Source organism: Sturnus vulgaris, chromosome 22, assembly GCF_052056855.1.
Source record: "Sturnus vulgaris isolate bStuVul1 chromosome 22, bStuVul1.hap1, whole genome shotgun sequence".
In the NCBI taxonomy this organism is placed as follows: domain Eukaryota; kingdom Metazoa; phylum Chordata; class Aves; order Passeriformes; family Sturnidae; genus Sturnus; species Sturnus vulgaris.
In genome coordinates, this window is record NC_142264.1 from 5,838,514 (window position 1) to 5,865,000 (window position 26,487).

Below are 26,487 nucleotides of genomic sequence, written 5' to 3' on the forward strand. Positions count from 1 at the left end.
GATAGGTATTTGGAATGAAGTAGCCAGTGTTTAATCATAGTTTGATTTTTAAAAATATCTTTTTATTTGTGCACTTTTAAGGAAGACATTTTAATTGAATCCTCTATGATTACAGACACCTTGTGAGACATCCCTCCTCTTTGATCAATGCACTAGTCTGGCTCAACAGCTGCATGTAGATAAAAGTCCTATACATAAAGTACGAGGTATTGTTCTGTTTTAATTAAAACACTTAAAATTCTGTTTGCATGAGGTTAAGAAAACATTAAAATCCTTTCCAGGGTTATTATCAAACTGCTGATTTAAGCAAAGCCAAAGAGCTTTACAAACCAAATGTACTCTTCCCCATGGAGATGACTGCTTCTCCCAGACCCTGTGTCCTGGACAGTGACAATATATCAAGACAAAAAATGTGGCAACTTTCTTTCTGATCTGCTCTGGGTCCAGCCCAGCCACGCCATGCTTGGTATGCAAAACTGGAGTTTATTTTAGCCTTAATGCAGGTGGGGGTTTTGCAAGTTGCTCAGAACCTTTCTGAGTGAAATTAATTTCTGCTGCTGAGAAAGTCTGTGAAAATCTTTAACACTGCATCTCTCCAGCCTCCTCCTGCCACTCTTGGTGTGCCAGAGCCTTCCCAAACAATGACAGCTGCCTGCTCTTCTGCACGCTGGGGAGCTGGCTTTGCCTTTAAGCAGTGACAGGGAAATATTCTGGACTAAAGAAGAGACTATCCTTTGGTGCGCTCTTTAGAAATGGAAATACTTGATTCCCCTGAGTGGTTCCAGTGTAACCAGGAGCAGGGCCAGCAGTGGCTTCTCGCTCTCCAGTTTGAAGGGACTGTGTGGCCAGGGATTCCACCAAAATGATGGTCTGTGAAGATCTCGTCATGCTGTGTGAGAGGGAGGGGAGAGCAGCTTTCCTTTCCAAAGGAGAGAGGCTTCAGAAAGGAAGAGAATATCCTTAGGGCTGTTTTCCTGCTGGGCTCTTGGACAGCACGGGATGGCTGGACTCTGCAACTGAGCGAGGCTCAGGGAGCAGGGATGGGTCCTGCTCTGCTTTCTTTGAGCCTGGCCCATTTCAGTGGCAAATCCCACCTTCCAAAGTAACCTTAGGTTTGATCTGCTTATCTCCTGGTTCATTAAAAAGTCCACACATAGGCACAAATGATGGCAAGCCAGGCTCTGGGAGAGCTTTGGGCAGTTGAAACATGCAGTACAGGCTGGCAACCCCAGGAATTGCAGGCGATGGCGATGCTATCCAAGTCCAGGACATATTCCTGCTCAGGATGTGGGTCATTGCCCAGATCTTCCCTGATCCCTCGACAAATGATCTCAGACTTGTGAAGTGGGATATGACCCCTACTGTGCTGCATCCCCCTCCTTGTTACAGCCCTGCCTTCCTCTAATCCCCTCCTTGGGGGTGCAGAGCAGCTTCCCCAGTATCCTGCCAGCCCAGGCAGGATCTGTGGCCTGATCCTGCCCTGGAGGTGACACCTCCCACGACCTGCACGGGGCCCGGCACACCCGCAGCGCTGTGCCAAGGAGCCTGAGGAAGCGAGGGCAGCCAGAGCCTTCCTCCTGCCCCCGGCCATCCAAGTGGCCGCCGGCTCGGCCGCAGGAAGAGGCTAACAGCGGCGGGCGAGCCACCCCCTCAGCTTTGAGTATCACTTTCAGCTATTCTGGAGGTTAAACGCCTGTTTAGAGCTCCCTATTGAAGGTAGAGCCGGGGGTGCGGCATTGTTCGGACGCCCTCCCGCTTTGTCTGGCCGCTTTGAGGGATGCCCTGAATGGGAAGCGGCCCCCCCAGCCCAGCACCCCGGCAGAAGGGCTCCCGGGGGAGAGGCGCTTCCTCCCGCCCTAATGACATTCAGGCCTCCATCGGTTCAGCTCCCGCTTTCTTTCTGCTGCAGTTTAACCCGGGCACAGAGGCCGGGCTCCATCTTACTGATCTCTGCTTGACACCCAATTACCACATGAATGGGAGAGAAAGGCTGCAAAAGGCTTTAACTCCCACTGACCCTCCTTCCCCTCTGCCTGCTTCCCTCTCTCCCCGTCCTACCCCCTCGCCTTTCTCCGGCGGAGGGAGTTCAAAACTGAGACGGGGAAATCAAACAAAGCCCCGAGTAAGGAAACCCATTGTCACCGCCTCCGCGATGGCTCCCCTTTCGCCAGCTATTGTTCCCCTTGAAGTTTGACTTGCTGTGTGGAAGGATGCGAGCAGCTGTTTGTGCATTCCCCTGATGTTTTATTGAAAAATAATTGAATCGTCAATTCGGGGCTCTCTGATAAAATGTTTCCTCGCAGAGCTAGGCCCTGCTGTATTTATAAACTACGTTTCCTTCTAGGATGTGATAGCAACCTAAAACGTTTCCTCCAGAATAAACCCTCCGTGGAGGAATGGAGGCATGTTCCTTCTGCACTCAAAAAGAGAGAGAAAGAGTGCAAATGGCAGGAAAAAAGACAGAAGATGGGAATGAGACAAAAGAAATGAACACTTCTTCACTGACAGGCTCAATTTCCAACCTGTTCCCTTTGCAGTTGGCTTTGTGGGAGGGGAATGGGAACAGCAGGAGCTCCTGGTCAGTGGCCTCCTGCCCCAGTAACCTGAGTGAGCACCACAGCTACCCGGGTTTTATGTTTATCAAGCACTGTCCATGTTTACAGCACTTCAACAAGGCAGCATTACCTTTTCTTGAGGAGATTGCATGCTTAGTTTCCTCATCCCAAACATATCCCAGAGAATTTGTAGTGCTCTGATTTCAGCACGCAGCATGGAGAGAGGACTCATTCCTCTCTCAAGCACAAAATGTCCATAAACACGTCCCCTGTATCTCATGTGGTCACTTTTTGTCCAGGACAATTGTTAACAGTAACCAGCTTTGAATGCTCGAATGAGTCAAACTGGTATTTATGATTACTGTTCCCTTTCTTGTAATTTATTTTTGCTTTTCCAGGGAGGTACTAACACTAAATCTGTACCATTTTGTTGTGTAAGCCAGGAATCAAGATTATTTTAGGAGCAAGTTCTGCTTTTATTTGGCCTCATAAATGATTTCTGGGAGCGAGAAGAATAGCTCATATAAAACCATAACTGCAAACACTGATCTGGAATCAAGATTACCAGATCCTCTCAACACAGAATGCTTCACCTATTTCTGAACTAAAGATTTTTGCTGAAGGCTTCTTTCCTCAGCCGCTTTTCCATACAATTCCATCCTGGGCCATATCTCCGAGATACTCAAAAAAAGCCGTGGGATTTAGAGATATATAAAATCCAGCTGGAATTTTTGGATGAAGACCACGGTCAACAGCTTCACAGCTCTGCCATCACGTAACCCCGGCAGCGACGGCAGCATTCATCTGCCGGAGGGACCAGCCTTTCCTGGGGCCCAGCCCAGAGAATGATCTCCTCGGAGAACAAAAGGCCATTACAAACACCACCACCTTCTGCTCCCGGGGTTAGGCGTACTCTGACCTCCGTTAGCATAAACGAAGAGCAATCTGTCTGTGTAAATTTATGCCCTTTGCACATAATGCATCATGTATATGCATAGCTATTACATTTCTATGTGCATGTGTGCACATATACATGTATTTTTTAAACCCAAACCCTCCGCTGAGTGGAGGGAGGGTTAAGAGGCTGCAGATTTTCTACCAGTGCAGCTCCGTGTTGTGGGGGAGAAGCCCAGCCCAGCTGTCACCGCCATGGCTGCGTTCTGCCTGTGTACATGGGCTTTCTCTGGGGACAGGAGGGGAAAACAAACAGGCGACAGATGTGAGCCGCGTTGTTTAACGCTGTGCTGGGGGTGCCTGGCGCCGTGGGGATGTGCTGGCTGGCAGGGGCTGCCCGAGCAGGAGGGGATGCTGAACAGCCGCCCCTGGTGCTGAACTGCATCTTCCCGGTGCTGACAGGAGCTGTCGTTAGCATCACTCAGCTGCTTCTGGTCCCCCACAACAATCCTGATGAGCTGTGAGGCAGCAGGTTGGCATCACAGAAACACAGAATTGTAGGGTTGGGAGAGACCTCTGGAGATCATTCAGCCTGACCCCCCTGCCAAGGCAGGGTCACCTGGAGCAGGTGACACAGGAACACATCCAGGTGGGTTTGGAATGTCTCCAGAAAAGGAAACTCCACACTCTCTTTGGACACCTGTTCCAGAGCTCTGCCATTCTCAATGTAAAGAAGTTCTTCCTCATGTTGAGGTAGAACTTGTGTTGTTGCAGCTTTGCTGCTGGTAATTCCCCGCTGGGAAACCCGTCTGCAGCTCCTGCCTTTGCGCAGCCCAAGTGCTCTGAGCAAACAGGGCCCTGTGTGTGGTTCTGAGCACGTGAAGGGAGTTCTCTGCGCGGCGAAGCCTGAACTCGGTGCAGAATTCAGTATTTTAAAGTAACACCGCCTGGCATCAGCGCCCAGGTATTTTAAAATAATACCAGCAAGGGCACGCGCCGCACCCCAGCACTGCGAGAGCTTCTCCGGGGGAGGAAGAGGAACAGGAGCAGGGAAGACGAGGCAGGAGAGATCCGGGCCGCGGGCAGCGCCCAGGGCCACCCCACCCTCCTCAGCACCGCGGGACCGGAAGTCTGCGCGGCACTTCCGGCGCGGCCGCGCGCGCCCGCCCCTCCCGCCCGCCGCCGCCAAGATGGCGGCGCCCGTGTCGCTGCAGGTGGAGTTCGGGTGAGCGCGGGCGGCGGAGGCGGCGGGGTCGGGCGGAGGGCAGGGCAGGGATGGGCCGCGATGGGCCGGCCCCTCCGTGAGGCGGCCGCGGCATCGTGGCGGGGCGGTTGCTGCGTGCGGCCTGGGGGGCCGCTACGGGCGCATCTGGGCCCGGGCGCCACCGCTGTCACGGGGCTGCGGGCCGGGGTAGCGGGAGCGGCCGCCACCGGGGAACCGGGTAGTCAGGCATCGACGGGAGGGGCTAGACACCGCCAGAGGGTGTCGGTAGTATGAGGCCGGGCCGTCTGCCCCCAGCCTCGCTCCCGTGTCTCTGTGAGCGTCCTGTGCCAGGCCTTTCCTTTTCTTTCACCTCTTTCAACTTCTTTGAGTTGTTTATTTTTTTTAATTTTAATTATTAAAATTATTTATGAAAACATTCCCCTCGTTTCTCGCCTTTTTTTTTTCTGAGCACTGTCTATGTGTGTGTTTGTGTGTGGACACGTGCCCTCACTGTGCTTTGTGTTTGAGCCCTGTCAGGTCTGTAAAGCTGCCAGGTTCTCACTCTGTAGCATTTCAGTTTCCAGGCCTTTGCTGCTGTAGTATCAGCATTGCTCATGCTCTGGCCCTGGGATCTTAAAGCATTTGCAGTGGAAGCTGTGCATATTTGTGGAAATACTTGTGTTATTTCGTTAAAGCCTCCTTTTAGCAGAAGCTAAAAGGCTGCTATTTATTCGCTTTTTCCCACCCTTTCACGAACACAGAAATGCCATAACCCTTTAAATACCCTTCTCCTTAAGAATCCTGTCCTCTATCTTTCCCGCTTCCAGCTGCAGCAACTCTCCTAATTTTCCCAGAAGAGTGAGATGCATTTTTGCTTCCCTTGGAAATGCATAAATGAGCTCTCTATGTAGGAACCACAGCTGAGTTCCCCACAGCTCTCGCCTTACAGAAGGACCTTATCTTGCAATCTACATTTCCCGCTGTAACAAAGCGTGACCTTGTTTTCATTACATGAAAAAATGTTTTTCATATAATTGTTATGACTTGTTCCCTCACATGAATCTCGGCTCATGTTAATAAATCACTGCTTCAATTTTGAGATAACTATTTGTTGTGAGCTGGTGGAAGAACACCAACAGAGTGCTCTTTAGGAGAGTTGCTGCATATAAGTAATGCTGCTGAAGGCATAACAAGGGTTCTGTTGTGCTCTGCCGTTGCAGAGCCAAGAAAACCTACTGTGACATTTTTAGATATTGAATTTAAAGGAACTTAATAACATCTGGAAGTATCATTGTTGATACTTAGGTGGGGATTGCTTGTTTTAAATATTTATCTTTATTATGTTGGTTTCCAAGGGAGGAGAGGCACCAGTAAGTTCCCAGAAAGTAACTTCATAGGAAGATCTTTCCAGAGTAATCGGCGTTTTAGTTGGAAGAACATTTTTGCCACAATTATATGCCCTTTAAAAATGGGTTGGTCATTTTTCTACCACAGTTTAATATTAAGTGAATTGAGGTTTTTAAGAGTTCTCTAGTTGTTAAAACTTTGGCCAGTGTAGAGTTCAGTCTATAGCCAGAAGCTCACGCTCTCTGCTGCCATGTCCTGTAACTTAAAGTATCTTTTGTGTTTATTATCCATTACTCACATGGTAAAAGTTCTATAATATGACTGAGTTTGGCCTGTGGCCTCACAACATCATGAAAAATGATTGATGTTGGTAAAGATTTTTCACAATTGTACTTTTTCCAGAACAGGAGTAGAGGTGAGGAGCTTGCTGAGGCTTCTAAGCTGTAGTTACAAAAATTAATTACTCTCTTGAAGAGCCTAAAGTAAGGTGCCTGGACTCAATTCACATCCCATTCTTTTCCAGTGTGAGGACCAGCTCCTTTATCTGCCAGCCTCTGCATATCCTGCTCACACCTGATCTCCTGTGGTTGCAGAGGCCATCAGTTGTTATCTGAGGGTATTCCCTAATGTATTCAAAGTGTTCAATGGAGGAAGACTGTATATTTATTAATTTATATTTTACCTTGTCACCCTCATCACTTACTTCTCCCAGTCATCTCTCTCTCTGGGACACTTTGTAGTCAGTAGATGAAGAAAGAGTTGCCAGGACTCTTGGGCTGCTGGCACTGACTTACTCTGAAACTTCGTGTGAGTCATTTCCCCTTTCTGTGTGTTCACACGTGGAAACTGGGGAAATATTTATTCCAGAAGGATGCTCAATTTTTGAGATTTCTGGCCAGCAGGAGTTGGGGATGAGCAGTGTTGGATGCAGTGTGGTGGCTGTAGTGTTGGAGTGGAAGCAGTGCTGGTGGCTGGAGAGGGAAGGCAGTGCTGCACAGCGGTTTGGGAGCTCATGGAGATGGGAACCATCCTCCCGTTCTGCTGGGGTGATGCCTGGCACCGTGGGGTTCTGGCCCACAGCAGAGCCTCCTCTCTTTGTTGGCAATGGGAGCTGGCAGCTTCCCCTGTGGATTTTTGGTTTGTGACAGGAAAAAAAAGACAAAGGGAATCCTGTGCTAAATATAGTCTGTGTCATTTGTTTTCTCTGTTGTGGCATCTATGTAAATCGCCTCTTTTGTACTGCTTTCTTTTGACAATAAAGCAAAATCTCAGTGGTTCATTGTTTTTATTTCAGAGGTGGTGCAGAACTCTTATTCGATGGTGTCAAAAAGCATCAGGTGACTTTGCCCTGTCAACCAGAGCCTTGTGAGTATCAGAACTTGTTGGATAACTTGACAGAGTAACAAGAAATGAAACAAAGCTGGTTTGTACAGCACTTATAGTTGCCAGCAAGGATCAAAGTATTTTAAAAGCTCTTTCAGACATGCCATGGACCAGGCAGCTTGGCAAACAGGGTTAGTTCTCAAAGTCTGAAGTCTTTCCTGTCCTCTAAGCACTTGTGAATCAAGTCCTTCCTTAAGACTTTTGCCTCCCTCCTGCTGGATAGACAACAGCCTCTGGATGTTTCCATCAAGTCTACGTTTGTCGTTCCTGGTACTTGAAACCACCAATAACATCCTCTCTCCTTTGTTTTTTCCTGCCTGTTCTGAGGTTTCCAAGAGGCACATACATAATGTGTGTGTGTTTATGTGGTGTATAGATATGTGGAGGGGTGTGTAGCAATGTAACATAAATAGTGTTGATCTACTCATTTGACCTTTCAAGTAAATGTGATAATTTTAATATGAACTCTGCAATTGAAGAGAGCAAACCTAATGCTCAGATAGGATGCTGGACATCCTGCCCATGGCCTTCCCTGCAACAAAGAACAGGACTTCAGTGTTCCAGGGATAAGCAGTCATAATTCCTGGTTTGCAGTTTGAAATATCAATACTGAGCAGTGCTGCATTAATTCACTTACTTGTGTGCATACTTCAGTTGTAGTGTAATTTTGCCACAGGTATGTTCTGAATTTTTCCAGCTAGATAGCACTGCTTTATGCTATTGGAGTGGGGTTATAAACCAAAATAAACCAAAGCCATGAGGGAGTGTTAGCAACCAATATCTCATGAATGGCTGATGTCATAATCTATGTACTGGGAACCTCCAGGCCTGAAATCTTTTTGCTGTGTCTGTAATTAATTAGACATTGGTAGAAGTGCTTTTGATGCTTGGACAAAAGTATGTGTAATTCAAATGTAATAGGAATACTGCTATATTGTGTTATCTTGTGGTTTAAGGACAAGGACTAAGGCTCCAGAAACATGACCTGATGTTGATTTGCTTTGTGAGTTTAGTCATGTTGCTTAACTTTCTCCTGTTGCTAGTGATACTTTGATGTATCACAAGAGAATTCAGTATTAAATTCCAGCACTGGCGAAGTACTTAAGATCCTTAAATGAAAGGTAGCAAAGAAATGCTAAAACACTCATTTAGTTGGTTTATAAACTTGGAGGCTAGAGCATAATTTTCCTCAGTGCTCTGCAAATTTAAAATACCCAGTAACGCCCACGGTTTTGGTGGTGTTCAAACCATGATCAGATGCTGAAGAAAAAGGGGTTATTACAGGAGATGTTTATTTCTGCCAGGAGAGGGGAGGGTATTAATTCCAAAGAGGGATTCTTCCAGCCCAATGGCTGTCAGGAGTGCAGTTGTATGTGGCCTGATCCATTTCCTCTTGAAGCTGCTGGGAAGACTTCTGCAGCCTTAGTAGGATCTACATTTATCCTAAGGGCTAAATCTCTCCCTTAAGATCTGTGTCAGCCTTAGGGTTCAAACTCCTGATCTCCAGTGATTCATTCCAGATTCAGCTACCATACTATTGCTCCCAGCTTTTCCTGCTGCTGTGTTTTCCAGATGCTGCTATCCCTGTGACAGGAGTGGCACATTTGACAGTGTACCCCCTGTTTTGCTGCTGTCTTGTGCCTTGGCTGTCAGGGAGGTTTCGTTTTGAGGCTGGTTTTGGGTGGATTGCAGCATCTGAGGAACACAAACTGAGCTGTGAGACAGCTGCTGTAGTGGCATTTACACCCAGCCCAGGGATGGGGAGGTAGAGCTATCCTGAATGCCTGACAGTAAGGGATTACTGGAAACACCCCTCATGATACTTCCAGAAGACAGTTATGTTGTAGTGGTGAGGAATCAATGGAATCATATCAGAAACTATGAATGATTTTCTTGCAATTTTATATTGTTCCTAATGCCGTGTATTTCCCTTGTTCACACTAAGAAATTTCAACTCTCCTGTCTCTGGGTAAATAAAGATATACATATCAGGTCCCTGCTGCCCTCGTGCAACCAGAATTGCAATGATTAGAGAAATGAAACAGCTCAGTTCTACTCAGCACATCCTGTTGCTTACCTTACCCTGAATGTCCATCATTAAATTCTCCAGGGAAAGACCTGTAGTATGAACACTACTTGAAGACCTGCACTTCTAACCCCATTTTAAGTTATTTTATTAGCTGCCAAGTTTATTTTTGGCCATTTTGGCCTCTCTTACCTACTCTTCCTTTTTTCTAGGTTATTTTTGTCTTCGTCCTCCTTTTTGCAGAACAGTTGCTTCTCTCTGGGTTATTGGGCCCACCTGTATTTTAATTGTTTAGGCATTTTTATATATATCCCAGAAATGAAGGGAGGCGGAAAACTATATAAAGAAATACCTACAAATATTTACATGAATAAAACAAGCTGTGCTCCATAGTTGGCAGGGGCAATAAATGTTCTCTAAATGATAATGTTGCTTGAGCAAACTCTTTATGTGGTCATTTCTTTTTCCCTGGTAACAGGCACTAGGTGGAAAGTAGGTGGGTTCCAGATCTAGTTTACTTTTTCAAGAAGATTTGATTCTCTGTCCTTTTCTGATGCCTGGAGATGGACTCCTGGAGGGATTGGGAAATGCAGGAGGAAGGAAGCTGCAAATGGGACAAGAGCAAGCCACAGGGGGCACAGCCATGTGGCAGGACCTATTTTTATTATCCAAGGGGCATTTTGTATCCTGATGTCAGTTAAACAGCAGTTCTTTACTTCCAAAGTAAAGATGTGTCTGCCTGAATTTTGAAGCTGCTGCCAAAGTGGGAAGTTAGGAAGGTGTGGTGCATGTGCATAGGCAGCAGATTTACCTAAGCCACACTTTGTGCAAGACTGTGTAATCTTATAGAGCTGCTGCAGAAAGAAGACCTCAAGTTAAACAAGAATCTTGTCCCAAATTTTTGGCTATTCTAATGATCTCCAATGATCTCACTGATAATGCTGTTTGAGGATCTAAAGGCATTATGCCCTGTTGGCTTCTTCTGCATAAAAACAGTGTGTGTGGGAGAAAGCAGCTGGGGGAATAACGATATTTGTCACATGGAGAGAGGATTAAATTGGCAGGGAAATCAACTTTATTTTCAAGCATCTAAAAGGCTATTAGAGACAATGGAGCATAAAAGAGAGAAACCCTAGATTAAAAACTGAAAATGTATTTGGCAGCCTCCTCCTGAAACAAGCCACAGTAATTTAACCAAGTGCTTCAGTAATCAAATAGATCATTGTATGACTGCTCTGCAAGTGATGCTGGAGCTCCTTCCTCCATCTCACTGGGACTCACAGTGGTGGATTTGTCCTGGCCATGTGAGTTGCATGGATGCTGTTGGAAGGGTAGGAAGTCACTGGCATTGTTTAACCCTTGTAGTTGTTTTTAGGTTTAGCTCAGCTGCATCATCTGATGAAGAGTGTTTACAAAACCTCTCTGCTGTGCTGTCTTCTGGATGTTGTACCTGGAGCTTGGGGCTGTGTGTAAAGTCTCTGGCACTTGCACTGCAGGCTGCTCAGCTGTGAATTCCAGCTTCTCCTGTGGCTTCAGTGGTGGGAATTTGTGTTTTTGTAGCAGCAGTGACCAGTTTCACTGGTGCTCGCTGGGACCTTCTGGGCTAATAAAGAATTCACACCGTGTTTTGGCACTTTACAAGTCTGGAAGGTTAAATTATTAATCAGTGCATTTTGGTAATTGTTTGTGGTTTCCCTGTACCAAAACTCTAGGGGAAAGAAACCACTACCAATCAGATTTTTTTTAAGAGGGAAAATTAAAATAATCTGCCAAATACTGCTAATGTTGAATCCCCATAGAGAAGAGCATAGTATGCTCCTCAAGAGCTTTGCTTTCCAGGGGCCTTGCTCTGCACAGCATGGAGGACTGCTGGGGACTTGGGAGCATTCATCTTCTCGGAAAAGAGCCTGGGGATCTTGAGAAATCAGACCTATGTTACAGGCAGGGTGGCTTACAAAGTGCACCGTGGCATGTGTTCAGTGTTCACTGGGGTACTGGACCAAAAGAACCTGTAAAATCCAGAGTAGCAGTTGGCGTTGGCTGTTGGTAAGTGCCTAGTGCTGGGTAGTACATCGTAGTTGAGTCATTAATATTCTGGCATGCTTTTATTACTCTGTTTATTATTCCTAGCATTTTAAAACTAGCTCCAAAGAAAGAATAAAAATATATTTGCTAATGTAGAGGCTTATTAGAAGAATGGTAAAAAAAAAGCCCCCATGGATCTGTGGAACTTCATGCAGTCAAATCTATTTAACCACAGCGTGTGGTACTTGCAGCTCTCAAAGGACTTGGATTATTCCCCTCCTCGTGCATCCCACTCGTGCATCTCTTTTAGGCAGGAAATTATAGATTTGGTGGCAAGGGAAGGGCGCTCTGTGGGTGCTCAGGCTGGACCAGCAGTCAGGGGGATCAGTGTTTGCAGCAGCAGAGCTGTTGAGATCGAGCAGTTGCTGGCATGGGGCTCAGCTCCAGGTCCCTGTCCCAGGGAGGCTACGGCTTCCTTTAGAGGGAACAGGGAAATAAACGCTTGTCCTCACAGGAGCAGTCCCATCACCCTCCTGGGAGGCCGTGGAGCCGCTTTACCGGATCAGCTCATCCCAACTCATTGTGGAAGGGAGCTTCCCAGGCACTGGGAAACCAGCTCTTGTGTGCAACCAAATCCCTGGGATAACAAAGCCTGGCTGTTACACCCTCCTTCCCAGCCGCTGTATTGCAGTGCGGACACCTAGCAGGATAACCCCTCGGTCCCACCCCCCTCCTCTCCCTCTTTTCTCTTGGTGGGATTTGCTGTGCTGACAGCGCTGTTCAGAGGGTGGCAGCGGAGCAGGGCTGGGGAGGAGGATCCGGGCCCTTTAAACCGCTTAGCATGCGGTTCACACGGCTCCGGGCCAGCTGTTCCTTTCTCCTCCTGCCCTCACTCGCAGGAGTTGTTTGCTGAGCTCAGAGCTCCTGTGCAAAATTGCTTTTCAAAAGAGCCACTTTCTGCTTAATTAAACAATGAGCCGCCGTCCCTCTGCACATCTGTAAAGCTCCCTCCGCAGCCCCTTTATCCCACAAACTGCTCCATTCTTACCTCCATTCACTTGTAAATCTTACCCCCCCCTCTCCTCCACCCTGATCATCTCACTGGCCCTTTCTTTTTCCCTTTCAAGTAAGACTGAGGGGCTTGGAGTATCTGTGGGGGTGGCTGGGTTGGGTGGACAGGAATCGGTTTAATGGTGCTTGGCCCTGTATGAAAGTCTAATAATAGCAAAGCAGATCTGAGCCCAAAAGTGAGAGGCGATTTCTGTATTTAGAGGAATAAAATCATGGCAGTTTCCTGAGCCGAGCTGAGACACTGACTCATCCAGCAGCCAGAGGGGACACAGCCACCAGCCAGGCTGGGAGGGGGGCAAGGATTTGACTTCAAGGCATTTTCTGATCCAGCTGGCAGTGCCAGGGAGAGCCCAGCCCAGGGAATTCCCTCGGCCAGGCTGGCTGCGTGCAGAGCAGTGCCAGGCTGCCAGGGAATCCCTCTCCACTCTGGCAGGAGCAGCCACCTTCCTCCGTGGTCCAGGGTCTTTTAACATCAGCTCTGTGTAGTCTCTTCAATAGCAATAAGGTTTTCCTCTTAAGCCCTCAGTGTCTGTGCACACACCCAAAACTCAGAAACCAGGAAAATAGGAGAGAGGGGAAATTTCAGTTTGCTGGGTTTTGGCAAAGCTTTACACTGGTGGTTAGTAATGCATTCTCTGAATTGTCTTGCTGAGAGCTTAAAAAAAAAATTAACCAGTAACATTCAAGGTTAAACAGGATAAATGAATGGAAAAGTGATGAGGTGGGATATCTCCTTTATCATTGGGAAGGACAGATTATAGCCAGCGTGATGCAATGTCATCTAGTATAGATTGATAGGGAGGAATGAAGAAATGGGAGTTTAGTGCATTAGCAGAAGATTCCTGACTGCAAAAACTATTAGACCATGGCACAGTCTCCTTGGGGTTTGATAGCAAGTCTACAGTGCTGAAGCCTCTTAAAATCAGAGCAGACAAGACTCAGGATGGTCTTTTGTTGAGAATAATTCTGAGCTGGCAGAGGGATAAAATCACAGGACCTCTTAAGATGTTTTTTTTAATGTCTGTGATCCCCAGGCTGGTACTTCACTGCTGGGGCAATAGTCTTTGAGGCTCTCTCAGCTCCTTCCTTTGACAATTCTGAACGAGAGGCAAGACCCTGGGCCAACACTGGTGATCTGTGATCCTAATTAAAAGAGACAGTTTGGTGCACTGGCATTTATTGGGGAGCCTGAAGTGACAATAGCGTTGGGTGTTACGGGATTAGATGCTCTGACTTTGGAAATGAGTAGGGATTAGGTTTACCCTGAGAATCAGCTCGGAGCTGCTTTTTTTTATCATGGGAGCTGATGGATCTGGACGCTTGCTGCTGGTTAGCAGTGGGATTGGAGATCACTTGAACTTGTATTTCACTACCAGCAATCTGTGGGGATTGGAAGATCCTAAGCAGCTCCTCTCCAGTTCATAAGCATTGTGATTAAAACCTCAGGGCTGAGAATTGCTGGGTGATAGCTGGAATCTGAGTGCTCACTGCTAACGGGAAGGCTGTGAATGACCTCTGTGATCCTTTCTGATTTTGTAGACACAAGAAAATTAAGAAGAGCATTGCTATTCTAGATGAGAAGCAAGAAAAAAGACATCCTAAAGCAATTAAAAATTACAGAAGCCAAGACCTTGGTGTTCATTTGTAGCAGACAAGAACAGATGAGAGCAACAATAGCAATTCTCTTATGCCTGGCTGTAGTTACCCCCTAATTTCTTTCCTAGTACTTAAATCACTGCCCATTCCAGTGTGTGGCAGGATTGGCTTGTGCACTTGTCAGAGAAAATGGATTTTGCTCTTGCTGCAAAATTTGCCTGGCTACTCACTCTGCATAGTACCAAATCCATTTGCCTGTGACTCCATTTATACCAGCCATTCCAGGTCTTCTTCTGCAGTTTATGGCACACCATGGTCTGCTTCAGAGAGTGATTTGCATATCAGATGGGAGGCTGGAGGAGTTGGAAGGATACCTTAAATCTGGTTTTGAGCTGGTTTAGAGAGCAGATTCCTGGAGGGTCTGCTGGGATCCGAAAGCAAAGAGCAGTCGTGCACCTGGAAGAACAGCAGGTATTGGGAGCTAGTTTGTCTGTTTTAAAAACAAGCTGCTTAAGCAGGAAAAGGGACATACAAATTGTTTTTCCATACATTTCCATGCAGGCAGGGGGAATAATGGCAGAGGAGCGGCAGGGAAGGGGCTTTGTCATGGTTACAGGCCGGTGGCTGAGAATGTGGGTGGAGCAGCGCTCGTCCAGAGTTAGTGACCTCAGCAAATTGGAGCTCAGCCATGGTCAGTATGATAAATGATCTTATTCTGGGTCACAGAAGTGGTGCCCCACAGGGAGGTGTCCGCAAGGCGGCCCAGGAAAGCGCCGTGCTCCTGCAGCACTGACCCCTTAGTGACCAGTGCCACATATATCTTATTTACTGCGGACCAGAAGGGAATTTTCCATGGTTCAGCCTTTATAGGGATCCCCTATTTCTCTGAAATAATCTCCCAGTTCTGTAGCCAAGGCAAGAAAATGGGTGTAATTACATCTTCTGGGTGCCCTTGGAGGCTTTGTGCGAATTTTTATGTGGATTTTAGGGCAGGGGACACAGAGGTGTCTGGTCCTTGCATGTGTGTGTGAATCTAAGAGTGACCTGTGCAGCTCCCTGGGAGCCAAGGACTGTCTGTCCATGTCAACTGGTATCAGGATTGCACAAAATCCTTACATGTTTCTGCACCTTTATCAGTTCATTGTGAGATCCTTCTAGTGCAACACCCACCTTGGTGTTTCTTATTCGAGGCACCTGGTTTCTCTCTGCACACAGCAAGTGCCCTCCTTTCTGAGTTGTCACTGATGGATCTGTCAGGCCTAGGAGGTTTTATTGAGCTAGGAAAGATCTATGGATTTCAGCCCTGCTTTTGAGGGTGCAAATGAACCCAGGCAGTACTAAAATGGACTATTAGATGCATTCCTGTTGTAGAGGAAGCGCAGCAGATTCTTCATGAAGGAGCAGTTGGGGCAATGAGGAAGGTCAGGCCTTGGAGGATTTGCAGGAGGACGGAGCAGACTGTGCAGTTCTCTCTGCCACAGCCAGGAGTGTTTGTGGTGCAGCTGGGCTGAACAGGAGCCGAGGCTATTGGGTTTTGTGTGCACTCACTGCAGTTCCTGCATCCCGTCCTCTTGCGTGACAAGGCAATGACTTTGTGTCACTGCAAGCACACATCTCGTTTTCCTGAGCGCTGTCTTTCACTGGCTGATCGGTTTTCTGCATGTATTGTCGGCTTCAGCTCCCATCTGTGCACTTGAACTAAGCAGTTTTCTGAAACGTTTTTCAGTTTTTTTTAATTAACTTTAGATTATTTTTTCCTAAGAATTTGGAGAGGGTTGATGTGCTCTTAGCACATCAGACAGCAGAATCTGTCTCTGTGTAGGAATAACACAGGGATTTCCTACCATGTGCTTCAGTCCCTCCTTTGCAGTTTTAGAATATTTCCGCTTCCTTGGCTGTTTCAGTCTTGTTTCTCCTTTGATGCTGCCAGTGGTGAGGACAGTTAATGAGAATTAAGGGTGCATTTTTTGATGTGATATTTGTTTGCTGTGCGTGAAGTGGAGTAGGCTACCAAAAAGATTTCAGTAAGACCATGCAGCAGTGATAAAAATACATCATTACTGGGATGAGCTGGGTTCGAGTTGGTGATGCTGGAGCAAAATGCTGTATTGTCTCAGCTCTCACCTGAACCTCCCCTCCCTCTGGAGCCAGAATGCACGGTGGGTTTTGCAGCCAAATCACATCACCTGTAGTACAATTGTGCTCCTGCCAAAGCAGATGCCTCTGTTCTGTGATGGGGGCCAGCTTCAAACCAACACGCGTGTGAAATTGCTGCATTGTAGTGATGGTTTAACTTATCAGCAGATGTGGTGCCTGACCAGGCTGAGATTTTTTCCTTCTTTATATGTCATCTGTAGAGAACCTGCTGTTTGTATAGAAAGTCCTTGGGCCAGGGAGCTGGAAACCTGTTAGACCCATAGCATAATATCAGAAAGAAAATTCTCAGGAACACTACGCATGTCAAGTGTAAGAGATAAGCAGTTGTGCTGTAATTTACCTCTTATTATTTCCATCATGAGAACACAGAGTCCTGAGCTGTTGATCAAGACTGTTGTTTGAGGCACTGAGCTGCAAGATGGCTTCTCCACAGACCTCTTTCAATGGAAGTAATCTTGTTCCTTCTCAATATCTTACTTGTGGGGGATAGTTTTGGTGTGGCTGTGGTCATCTGTCATCCTTTATAATTGATTTGCTCTAGTAATACTAGTGTATAGTACATAGAGAAATGAAGGTGGGTGAAAAAATCCAGTGCTGATAAAGCAGATGAAAGTACTGTATTAAAGTTGGCTGTGGAGAAAGGATCTTAATTTTTGTACCTTTTGGAGTGAGCAAGCTTCAGGCATGCATAGGGGTGTCCGGGTTTTTTTCCTACTGTCTAAATTCTTCAGTATGTGTGTACGTGACTTCTGGGTAGGAGTAAATGAATGTTGGCTCAGGTGGGACTGAAAATAACATTTGTTATGGAAGGAGGTGGGGTGAGGGAGTCTTCCAGCTCAGCCTCGAATAAATCAGTCCTCTCGTCCCTCTGTCCAGGCTGCTTCTAGGTGGCTGCCTTTTATCCAGCTAGTGCAGCATGTTTCTGTTTAAATGATCTCTCCTGAAAGGTCCCAGAGGAAAGGGCTGCTTATTCCATGCAAGGAGAATGGTATATGGCACAGCTCATTGTTGTGTGCCCTGCTGCAAGTGCATAAATATGAAACAGCTCGCGGGTGATGCCGCGGTGGGGCTGGTGTCCCCTTCATACCCCCCTCCCTCTCCTGAAGGCTCCTCTCCATCCTCCTCCCTTTACAGCTTTCATTTCTTGGTGATGGAGAGCAGGAGCCATTTGGGTGTGAGATCCTGAGGGCTTGACGTTGCAGCTGTGTTTTTCAGGGGAAGGTGAATGCAGTTAACTCTTGTTCTGATGGCTGACCGACTGCTGTGGTGTATGTGTGCGTGTGTGTGTGTATATATATATACACATATATATGTATGTATGTATGTGTGTGTGTATGTATGTAAATACACACACCTTCTTAGTGGTGCTCCCTGTCCCTGGTGCATGTTGCTAGGAAGGAGGCAGAAAATGGTCTATTTTGCTCTTTTAACTACATATCATTACAAGGCAGTCGTGGGTTGGCCCCGGGCAGGTGAACCAGCTCACCAGGCAGTTTTGAGGCACAAAGCAGCTCCTTTTGCCCAGATCAGAGTTCTTGGAGGTAGCAATACCTGTTGTGCTCTGGGCAGCCCTGTGGTGAGATTGGGGTTTTGGGGTCAGAGTGCTAGCTTGGAGGCACCAATACTCTGGGAAAGCAGGGGGAACAGAGGGAATCTCAGAGCATCCCCCTCCCCCTTTCCCCAAGAGAAGAGGCCCCCATCTGCTGCAGATGGACATATCCCCATTGCCTAGTTGATGTGCACCTGTCTACACCAGGGCTGTTCATCCTGGGTGTGACAGAAGCAATGAAGGTGACATTATTTGGAAGAACCCCGTTTGGCTCTGGGTAATATCCATGATCCCATAAAATCTTGGGGTAAGGCCCGGGCTAAGTCAAGTCACTACAAATGCATATATTATTGCTGGTCATGAAGGAAACATATGGGGAATAGTACAAAGAATGAATTTAACTCAGAGGAGCACATGTGGAAAGATTCCTCATGACTGCAGTGAGCTTACTTCACATAAGAAACACAACCTGACATCCTTGCTCCTCGTGGAGCAGGGCTGCAGCCCTCACACTGGTGGATTTGTGCCTTCAGAAAGCTTCCTTGCTTCTTGAAAACAAACAAAACTCTTTTGGGGCTTTCAAAGGGCTGTTTAAAGGAGCCCCGGGAGAATAACTGATTGTGGATTCAGAATGATGAAGTGGTTTGTGGAATGGTGAAATGTAGAGGCAAATGCAGGAGAACTCCACTTTGCAATTTGTCAGCTTCTCTAAACCCTGTAACGGATTGTTCCCCCCCTCTGTCTCTTCTCACCTCTCCAATAGGAAATTAACTGATGCTATCACTAAAGAAATTGTTTTTGCTTCACAAAGTAAAATTGATACTATAAAAACCCGCCAGCAGTGTCTCCTCCTCCTTTTACATGAAGACAAATCCTTCCTGTCACCTACTGAAATGGAAAGATAAAGGCTGAGCTTTAATAAAGAAGCTCTAAGCATAAAGTGTAGAAGGAGGGAGCAGACACAGCATGGGGAACACTCCACAGCAGCAGGTGTGATGCTGAGGGATGTTGTAAGTGTCCAAAATACAACTATGGGCTAGGGCCCTTCTGTCTGTTTAATGCATGGCAATGGACAGGTTTGGGTTCCAGAGCTCCCAGTGTCTCCAAGAGTTTGTGCTGGTTTTGGTGCAAAAGTGTCTGGTTTTGCTCCATTCAGGTTCTTAGGCTTGCTTGTTTGGACTTTTAAAATCTAATTAAACGCACAAGAGAATTAGACATAATTTGTTGGGTGACAAGATAATGCACAGGATATGGGATTTGTCAGAGACGTGAACCTTGGGAATCTGCTGCCAGATTGGTGCTTCGGCAGGAGCTGCATTCAGTCTTTGTGGGATGAGTTTTCTGTGGGAAATCTCTTCTGCCAAACCACAGGGACAGAACTGTCTGTGAGTTTCTTTGCAGCTATCCCCATCCGTCTGCATGTTCCTCATCTGCTCTTTCGTGGATAAACAATCACTTTGCTCTGGCATCACTGGGAGCCATCAGCTAGCTTGTAAACCCTGTCCTTCCTTCTTCCAGGGGATATCAGAAACCTGCTCAAGTGGATCAAACAGAATCTGTTGAAAGAGCGACCAGAGTTATTTATGCAAGGGGAATCTGTGTAAGTACAACTGTTATGAATCCTCCTTATGTTTCTCTGTTGATCCCCACAGTTTGGGGGATTTTTCCTCTGGGGCGGATTTTCTATTGAGTAAGTCAATGACCATGAAAACACAGGATTTGCTTAAGTGATAGTGGGAGGTATCCCACCCACACCTTGCACTGTCCACAGAGAGCATCTTTTGCAACCCTCACCCCAAATCTTTAAACCTTAAACACGAAGCAAGGCCATTTATACTTTTTCTTCGTTGTCACTTGGAACAGAGTAGCACCTGTATCCTCAATTCCAGGAGTTTTAGCAGGTCTGTCTGTTCCCTGCTGACATCACTGGGACTGAAGCAGTCATTCTGAGAAATGCCAACAAATACTTCTTCTGGGAAATGTATTTTTATTATCAAAATGGGGCCAGTCTCGTGGAGGGGGGGGGTAGGAAAAAAAAAAGGAAGGCAAGAGAAATGGAGCAGAGTGAGCTGTGCAAGCCATCCCTGACTGCGGGGTGGCGCTGGGGGTGTTTAACATTCGTCACGGATCTTTGTGAGCTGAAGCGTGTGCCAGGTCCCCTGGTAACAGGAGAGACAATTGCAGGACACTGAAGATCAAAGAAGGGGAATCCCTTTGCTCAGAACCAGGGGCTTGGAGTGGATCCCAGGTGTTTCATGCCTCTGGTAGGGGCACTGGCATGGCTTTCCCTACCTTCACACTGAGCTCTCTGCACTCGACTGTCGTGCGTGGGTTTTAATTACCTGGCTTTTCTGCATCGTATGGAAATGCAGTCATCCTGGAGCATCCTAGGGAACGGTGCCTTTTCATTCAAATGAGCTCTGGGATTGCTCCTGCGTCCCCTTTATTTGATCTAGAAAGGGCACAGACTGTACCTGTTTCCACCTCCATGCTAGGATCCCTTTTTTGGCTTTATAGGCAGTCAGCTTGTGATCTGTGCTGTGACATCCCTTGTTCTTAACTATTTGTGGAGCTTTTTAGCAGCCCTATATCCTAATTATTTCTCTCTATTCTGCAGGAGGCCAGGAATTTTGGTGCTCATCAACGAGGCAGACTGGGAACTAATGGTCTGTACTCCTTCAGTTTGACTTTCTTTGTTGAAAATATTGCTCTCTCTGTTCTGTGGTTGCTCTCACAGAAGCTATTTCTGATTCTTGCCCCAAGCGAAGCATTTCATATTTGAGGGGGAAGGGGCAGGCTGGAATCTATCTCCTGTACTGTGGCTGTTCAAAAGCCTGGAGCCTCTCTCTAACCTGCTGAGTCTCATCAGCCAGACAGGGTCTGAAGAGAGATCACCCTTTTTCCCTGGTCTCTGGCACTGGGCTTTGCACCTCTGGCTGCTGGCAGGTCCCCCCACATGTGAAGTGACAGCGTGGGGGGCACCTGGGACCATTAGGCCCACACAGAGCCACCTTCCCTGAAGTCAGGTGGTGCTTGGCAGGTAAAGGCCACAGGGAGATTTCAACTCAAACAGGCACCTGGTAAATGCCTTCCCTTCTCATCCCACTCTTGTGCTCAGACAACAAACAGCCCCTCGCCACTTCCCTGCCTCAGGCAACCACCTGTTCTGTCAAAACCCTGGTCCAGAAAGCAATGTGGGGTGATGAGCATCAGCACTGTGGCTGATCTCTCACCTTTGCTTCTGTTACGATGAAAACATCAGTCTGTCCCCTTCTGCTCTCCCTAATACTCACCATCCTTTTATGAGCTGTTTTCTCTTTGCAGATTGTATTTGGAAATGACATTTGAACAATTTTTCATTTTTTTTCTTGGCCTGCAGGGTGAGCTGGATTATAAACTCCAGGACCAGGATAATGTGCTTTTCATCTCAACATTGCACGGCGGGTGAACTCCTGAAAAAACAAGAGGATGTAAATCCAAATCCCTGGGAAAAAAAACAAAAAAACAAAACAAAAAAAAAAGCCCAAACAAAAACCTTAACCCACCCAAACCTCTCTTGAACTGTCTCTGTCCAGTCTGCATCTTCCCACTGCATTCACTTGTTCTAGACATCCAAATAAAGCCCCGCCAGCCTGCGGCCTTCTGTCCACAACAGCATCCATCTTTTGGTCCTCATTTCACCTCTCCTGACTGCACTTCCAGGTACCCTAACAAGCAGAGAGCAGCTCAGCATGTGGGACTTTGTTTTTCTCTGACAGGAGGAAGAGGGGTGCTGAACCCTGAGCAGGATAACATGTCTTAACATGCAGTGAGGTGTTATGGTGCTGGAAACCAGGATTGTTTTAACACAATGCTTAATGTTGGTATAGTCTCTGCACCAGCCATGGGAAGGGTGAGAAAGTGCAAGGAAACAAAAGGTGGCTTGACTGGCTTTTCCATGGGGTAGCAAACATGACAGCTCCAGAGCCCTCAGAAGTGACTTTTACCTTGTCATGGTATTTATTTATGGGAAGCAGGAGAGAAATAGGCTTTTTTGGTTTTGTATTTCTGATCCCTCATGCTGCTTTCATACCAGAGCTGAGGCTAGGTGAAGTACTGGCCCATGAATAATGTCAATTTATAATGATTTGGTTGGAGGGGAAACAAACCCTCACCCGGCCTGAGACAGCACAGAGTGATCAGGGCAGCAAATGATCTTTCTGTCACCATGATAGACAGAATTGATCAGGGTGCACTGCATTCTGTGCAGGTGGAAGCTGCAGTCTGGCTGGAGAAGGGCTGGGGCTGGAGATGCTCAGTTAAAGTGCCAAGACCTGAGAAAGTCAGTGGCTTTTAACTCTTTATGTCAGTGGGACAGAGAGGCTTCTTGCTGCGTACCCTGAGGAAGTCCTGTGAGCACTGTGGAAGTGGGTGTGTGTGGTTTTGCTAGGGCATGGGTGTTGTTGGCTTTCCAGAAGTTTCCTCGGAAAGACACTGGCCCCTGCCAGCCAGGAGACTACAGCAAAAGCAGAGGGATGGGCTCAGAGAGGATAGCACTGGCACCAACAGGTCTGAAACAAGCTGCATGAGCTTCCAGGAGTGCCTGACCAGGATTGTCCTCCTGCACTCCCCCCTGCCCTGCTCACCTGTTTGGGCTCGGCTCCAGCAGCACGCAGAGGTCCCCGGCAGCAGCTCCCGCCTGAGCCGCGGCTGTTGTGGAGCAGAGGCTCGCTGGTGCTTGCTCAGTTGGTGCCTCTCAGAGCTGGTCTGCACCACGTACTGCTCTAAAAGCCCTCGATCTTCAGGAGCTGCTGAGGAGGTGGGGAGCAGCCGGTGCAGCAGCCGTGCTCAGGCAGCCTGGCCCACAAGGAGCCTCTCCCGTGCTGTGCCTGACGGAGGAATTCCTCTGTCTGATGCGGAGAGAGATTCCCTCAGCTGACTTCTCCACTGACTCCTCTCACGTCTACCCCTCCACAACCTGCTTAACTGAAAGCACCCACAGCCTACGATGCTTCTGCATCTGAGGAGCCCCAGCTTCAACCCACAGCTGGTGACAAACCGATATTCAGCCTTTTCCAAATCCAGCCACAGCAGCTTGAGTCCAGCTCACGCCATTTGTAAATGACACAGACGGGCCAAAGGCTCTTCTCTGTCCCGAGTTCCTGGCCCTTAGCTTAGCTGGGCTGGGACAGTGGAAGGGATTCCAGGTGGTGGTAGGAGCTGGCTGAAAAACAAGGAACCTGTGTGGCGTGCGGCTTGAAACGGACTGAAACACAATGGGAAAAAGCAGGTTCATCTTCAGCACTGCTGCCTGCCCTTTCTCTACCCTGCCTCTGTGCCTTAGGCTGGGCTTGTCTGTTCTCATCCCCCCCAGCTGTTTGCTCAGATAAGATGGGTTCCTTCCCCAGGAGCTGTTATTCCCCTCGATAGTGCAGGTAGACCCAGGTGGCTTAGCTCCTGCTGTAGTAAAAGCTGTCAATCACTGCTAAAAAAAAGCTAGAAATAGGAAGATGAAGGAAGCCAGGGGGGTGGAGAAGAGGGGTACAGCAAAATCCTGTAACAACAAGAGCAACAAAAAAGTTTCTGAAATAAAAGCCTTTTAAAACATTCTCCCCCTCCAGCTTTGTCCTAGATAGGCTCTTGGAGAAATTCTGCTCGGATCTTGTAATGCTTCCCTCCTCCTCCTGGGTTTCCTTGGCAGCCCCGGCCGAGCCGTTTGGCTGGTGGATTCATAAAGCCTCTCTGTTAGAACAAGCCTTCCTCCGGCCTCCGTTCCGCGGGGGCTGCTCCGCTCCTTGGGGCTCCCCGAGCCCCGCCGCGGCGGTGAGAGCCGTGCCCGCCGCCCGGAGCCGCTCTCCGCCGAGCCCGCCCGGTGCCCGAGCGGCGGTGCCGATTCTCGGCCCGACGGAGACCCAGCGCATTCGGAGCGGCCTCTGTGTGCCCGGGGCCAGCCGGGGCTGCGGCAAGAGGACCAGAAGAGTGTGCCGGTGCAGAGGGCCGAAATACGTTAAATGAAATTAAGCCGCAATGTTAAAATAGATAAATAAATCAACATAAGAAGGATAAACCGGGATGGAGGCGCAGGGCCGAAGTGCCCGCCCGCCGCACCCGGCTGCGGCCCCACCGACCCCGGCAAAGCGCCGGTGCCCGAGGTTCGGCCCCTCCGTCCCTGCCCGGTGCCTGCCGGGTGCCTGCCCGGTCGGGGCTGACCGTCCCGGTGATGACCCGGCCGGTGTTTGACGCATCAAGACCGAGCACTCTCGGCCGCGCCAAGCCTAGCGGAGCCGCCGCTGGTGTTTCCTGAATTTCCCTGATATCCTGGCCCCGATCCCCGGGACGAAGCCGGGAGCGGTTACCTGCCATGCCCCAGGCCCGGGGAAGGTCTGTCCTCTGTCCTGTGCCCCGAGAACCATCCTGGAGCCCCGCCGGAGGAGGTGAAACCTCTGCTACAGATGTCCAGACACAATTCTTGGTTCGTACGTCTCCATCGCACAAGAATTGCGTTTGGACAATCAGGAGCGGAGATTCCCATCCCGGGTTCGCGGGATCTTCCAGGGGGAATCCGGCTGGAGCCTGGAAAAGAAGGACACACGGGCCCTGAGCCGGCTCCCGCCGCCCTCCGCTCCCGCTTCCCGGCCCCGCCGAGCCGCTGCTCCAGCCCCGACAAGTTTCGAGCGCAGCCGCGGCGTTTCGCATCCCGGGTTCCATTTAATGGCACCGCCAGGACTTTAATTTTATCTACTCATTTCTTACCCCTCAAAAAAAGAGGAAAAAAAAAAAGAAAATAATTTTAAAAGCAGTCCTATTAAAAAAGAAGGGGGAAAAAGAAAATAAAAAGAAAAAATAAAAAACCTCAACATAAAAGAAAATTTAAAAAAAAAAAAAAAAAAAAGGAAAGAAAGAAAGAAAAAAAGAAACTAAAAAGAATCGAACAAGAAAAAAAGATAGAAAACGAAAACCGACAATCCATCCTTGCCGGAGCAGCCCCGGTGGAGCGGGGGCTCGGTGCGCCGGGGCTGGCGGCCGCGGCGGGGCTCGGTGCCTCCGGCAGCCGCGGGGCTCCGCGGGGGTGATGCTGCGGGCACAGACCCCGGCCCCGCGCTGCAGCCGCGCCGCTCCTGCCTTGGAGAATCCACCAGTTCCAAGCGGATCGCCCTCAAAAATTCGTGCACTTTGAACAAATCTCCGAAATTTAGAAATGACCGCTGGGGGGAGGGAAATATTAATAATAATAATAAAAATAAAGGAAAAAGATGAAAAATCCAGGCTTCTTCCCCAGCCCCTCCTCACCGACCGGCTCCCACGAAGTTGGGAACAAATCCCCCCTCTCCAGCCAGGGAAAATCCCGGCCCGCTGCCGGCGCTTCCCCCGCCGATGCCAGCGCCGGTGGCCGTGGCCGCTCCGCGGCGGGGCCGGGCAGGTCGCCCCGAGAGAAGGCTGGGGGCTGCGGACGAGCGGCGGACCCCTGGCTGCCCGAGCCGCCCTCGGCCCCGGCGGCCCACGGGGCTCCGAGTTTCCACGGGGCGCGGAAAGTGCGTCCCGCGGGGGCGGAGCGGGCGGCCCCCGCGGCTCGGCGGGGCACAGCGGCGGGGCTCCCGCCGCACCTGCTGCCGGCCCCGAGCCCGGCCGAGCCGCCGCGGCTCTGCCCCGCTTCCTCCACGCCGTATCCACCCGGGAGGGTCCCAAATCCGCCCGGGAGGGATGCGCACACCGGGGCTCTGCGGGCTGCGCCGGGGCCGGGCAGGGCTTTTAGTTGAACGGCACAACAATAAATGTGTTGCAGAGCCGGCGAGAAAAGAATGGGGATGACCTTCAATTGGTACTGGATTTGAATAACACCACGGGGTGATAAATGCCCATTGTGTTTTAGGAGTAATGAATCTCCACTGTCTCTATAGCACAGAAACAGCAGCTGCAACCTGGAGCCAGCCATCTCTTAAAGACACAGCTCCCAAACGCCGGCTCCGGCCCGGCCCGCAGCCGCCGCACCGCCGAGCCCGGGGCGCGGGGTGCGCTCTGCCCCGGGGGCTCGGCGCCCAGTCCCGGGGACGGCCGCGGTTGGCTCCACTCGGGGTTGTGGGGATCCCCCCCGAGCCGCCGGGCAGAGCTGGGTTTGGGGTTCCCTCCCACCCACTCGGCCCCCCTTGGAGACCCCCTCCGTTTTGCTGCCGCGGGAGTGACACTGCCCGGGTACCCCGTGGGGTATGGGGTCACTTGCACCCCAACTCGGCCCCCCAGCGGCAGGGAAAGTGCTGGGGATAAATAATGCTCATTGTTTTCCCCTAATGAATATTACCGAGGTGCCAGGCCGGCAGCTGCGGGCTAAGGCCGGAGGAGCGGGGACATCGCCCGCTCTCCCCGCCCGGGGACCCCCCAGCTCCAGCCGGCCGCAGGTCCCCGCAGTCAAAGGGAAGAGCATGGAGGTGGCCGGCGCCTTCTCCACTGCTGCTGCCACCGCCCTGGGTGTCACAGGGGTCTCTGGGCAGAACTGGACGGGAGCCTGGAAGGGTTCGCCGAGGAGGTCCCCGCTTGTCCCTCGTGTCCTCACCCAGGAGAGGGGAGACAGGGTGTCCTCACCCTCTCTCACGCGGGGAGAGGAATTGGTGAGTGCTGGGACAGAAACTCCCGCAGCCCCAGGGATGCTTGGGGCAGCCCAGCCACATGGAGCTGCAGGGTGACCCCAGTCTCTGTCCCCAACCCT

General features: G+C 49.3%; 1 protein-coding gene and 1 long non-coding RNA gene across 2 annotated transcripts; one reads left to right on the top strand and one right to left on the bottom strand.

Annotated features, from left to right (window-relative positions):
* Positions 1-4,580: 4,580 nt before the first annotated feature.
* On the top strand, positions 4,581-21,459 carry URM1 (ubiquitin related modifier 1). Its single transcript, XM_014873282.2, has 5 exons — positions 4,581-4,674; positions 7,295-7,365; positions 19,326-19,407; positions 20,425-20,473; positions 21,187-21,459. The coding sequence occupies exons 1-5, from the start codon at positions 4,640-4,642 to the stop codon at positions 21,253-21,255; spliced, it is 306 nt and encodes a 101-aa protein (XP_014728768.1). The 5' UTR covers positions 4,581-4,639; the 3' UTR covers positions 21,256-21,459.
* Positions 19,775-21,241, bottom strand: LOC148221435 (uncharacterized). The gene is made up of 3 exons (XR_015808018.1): positions 21,101-21,241; positions 20,150-20,259; positions 19,775-19,966 (listed from the first exon to the last, which is right to left on the bottom strand). It is a non-coding gene; the product is annotated as an uncharacterized LOC148221435 (long non-coding RNA).
* Positions 21,460-26,487: the final 5,028 nt, after the last annotated feature.

Bases quoted from the DNA above. Each gene is read 5' to 3' on its own strand.
- URM1 (XM_014873282.2), top strand. From the start codon at position 4,640: ATGGCGGCGCCCGTGTCGCTGCAGGTGGAGTTCGG. The intron at 7,366-19,325 runs GTGAGTATCAGA...TCCTTCTTCCAG, and splicing joins GCCCTGTCAACCAGAGCCTT to GGGATATCAGAAACCTGCTC. The intron at 19,408-20,424 runs GTAAGTACAACT...TCTATTCTGCAG, and splicing joins TTTATGCAAGGGGAATCTGT to GAGGCCAGGAATTTTGGTGC.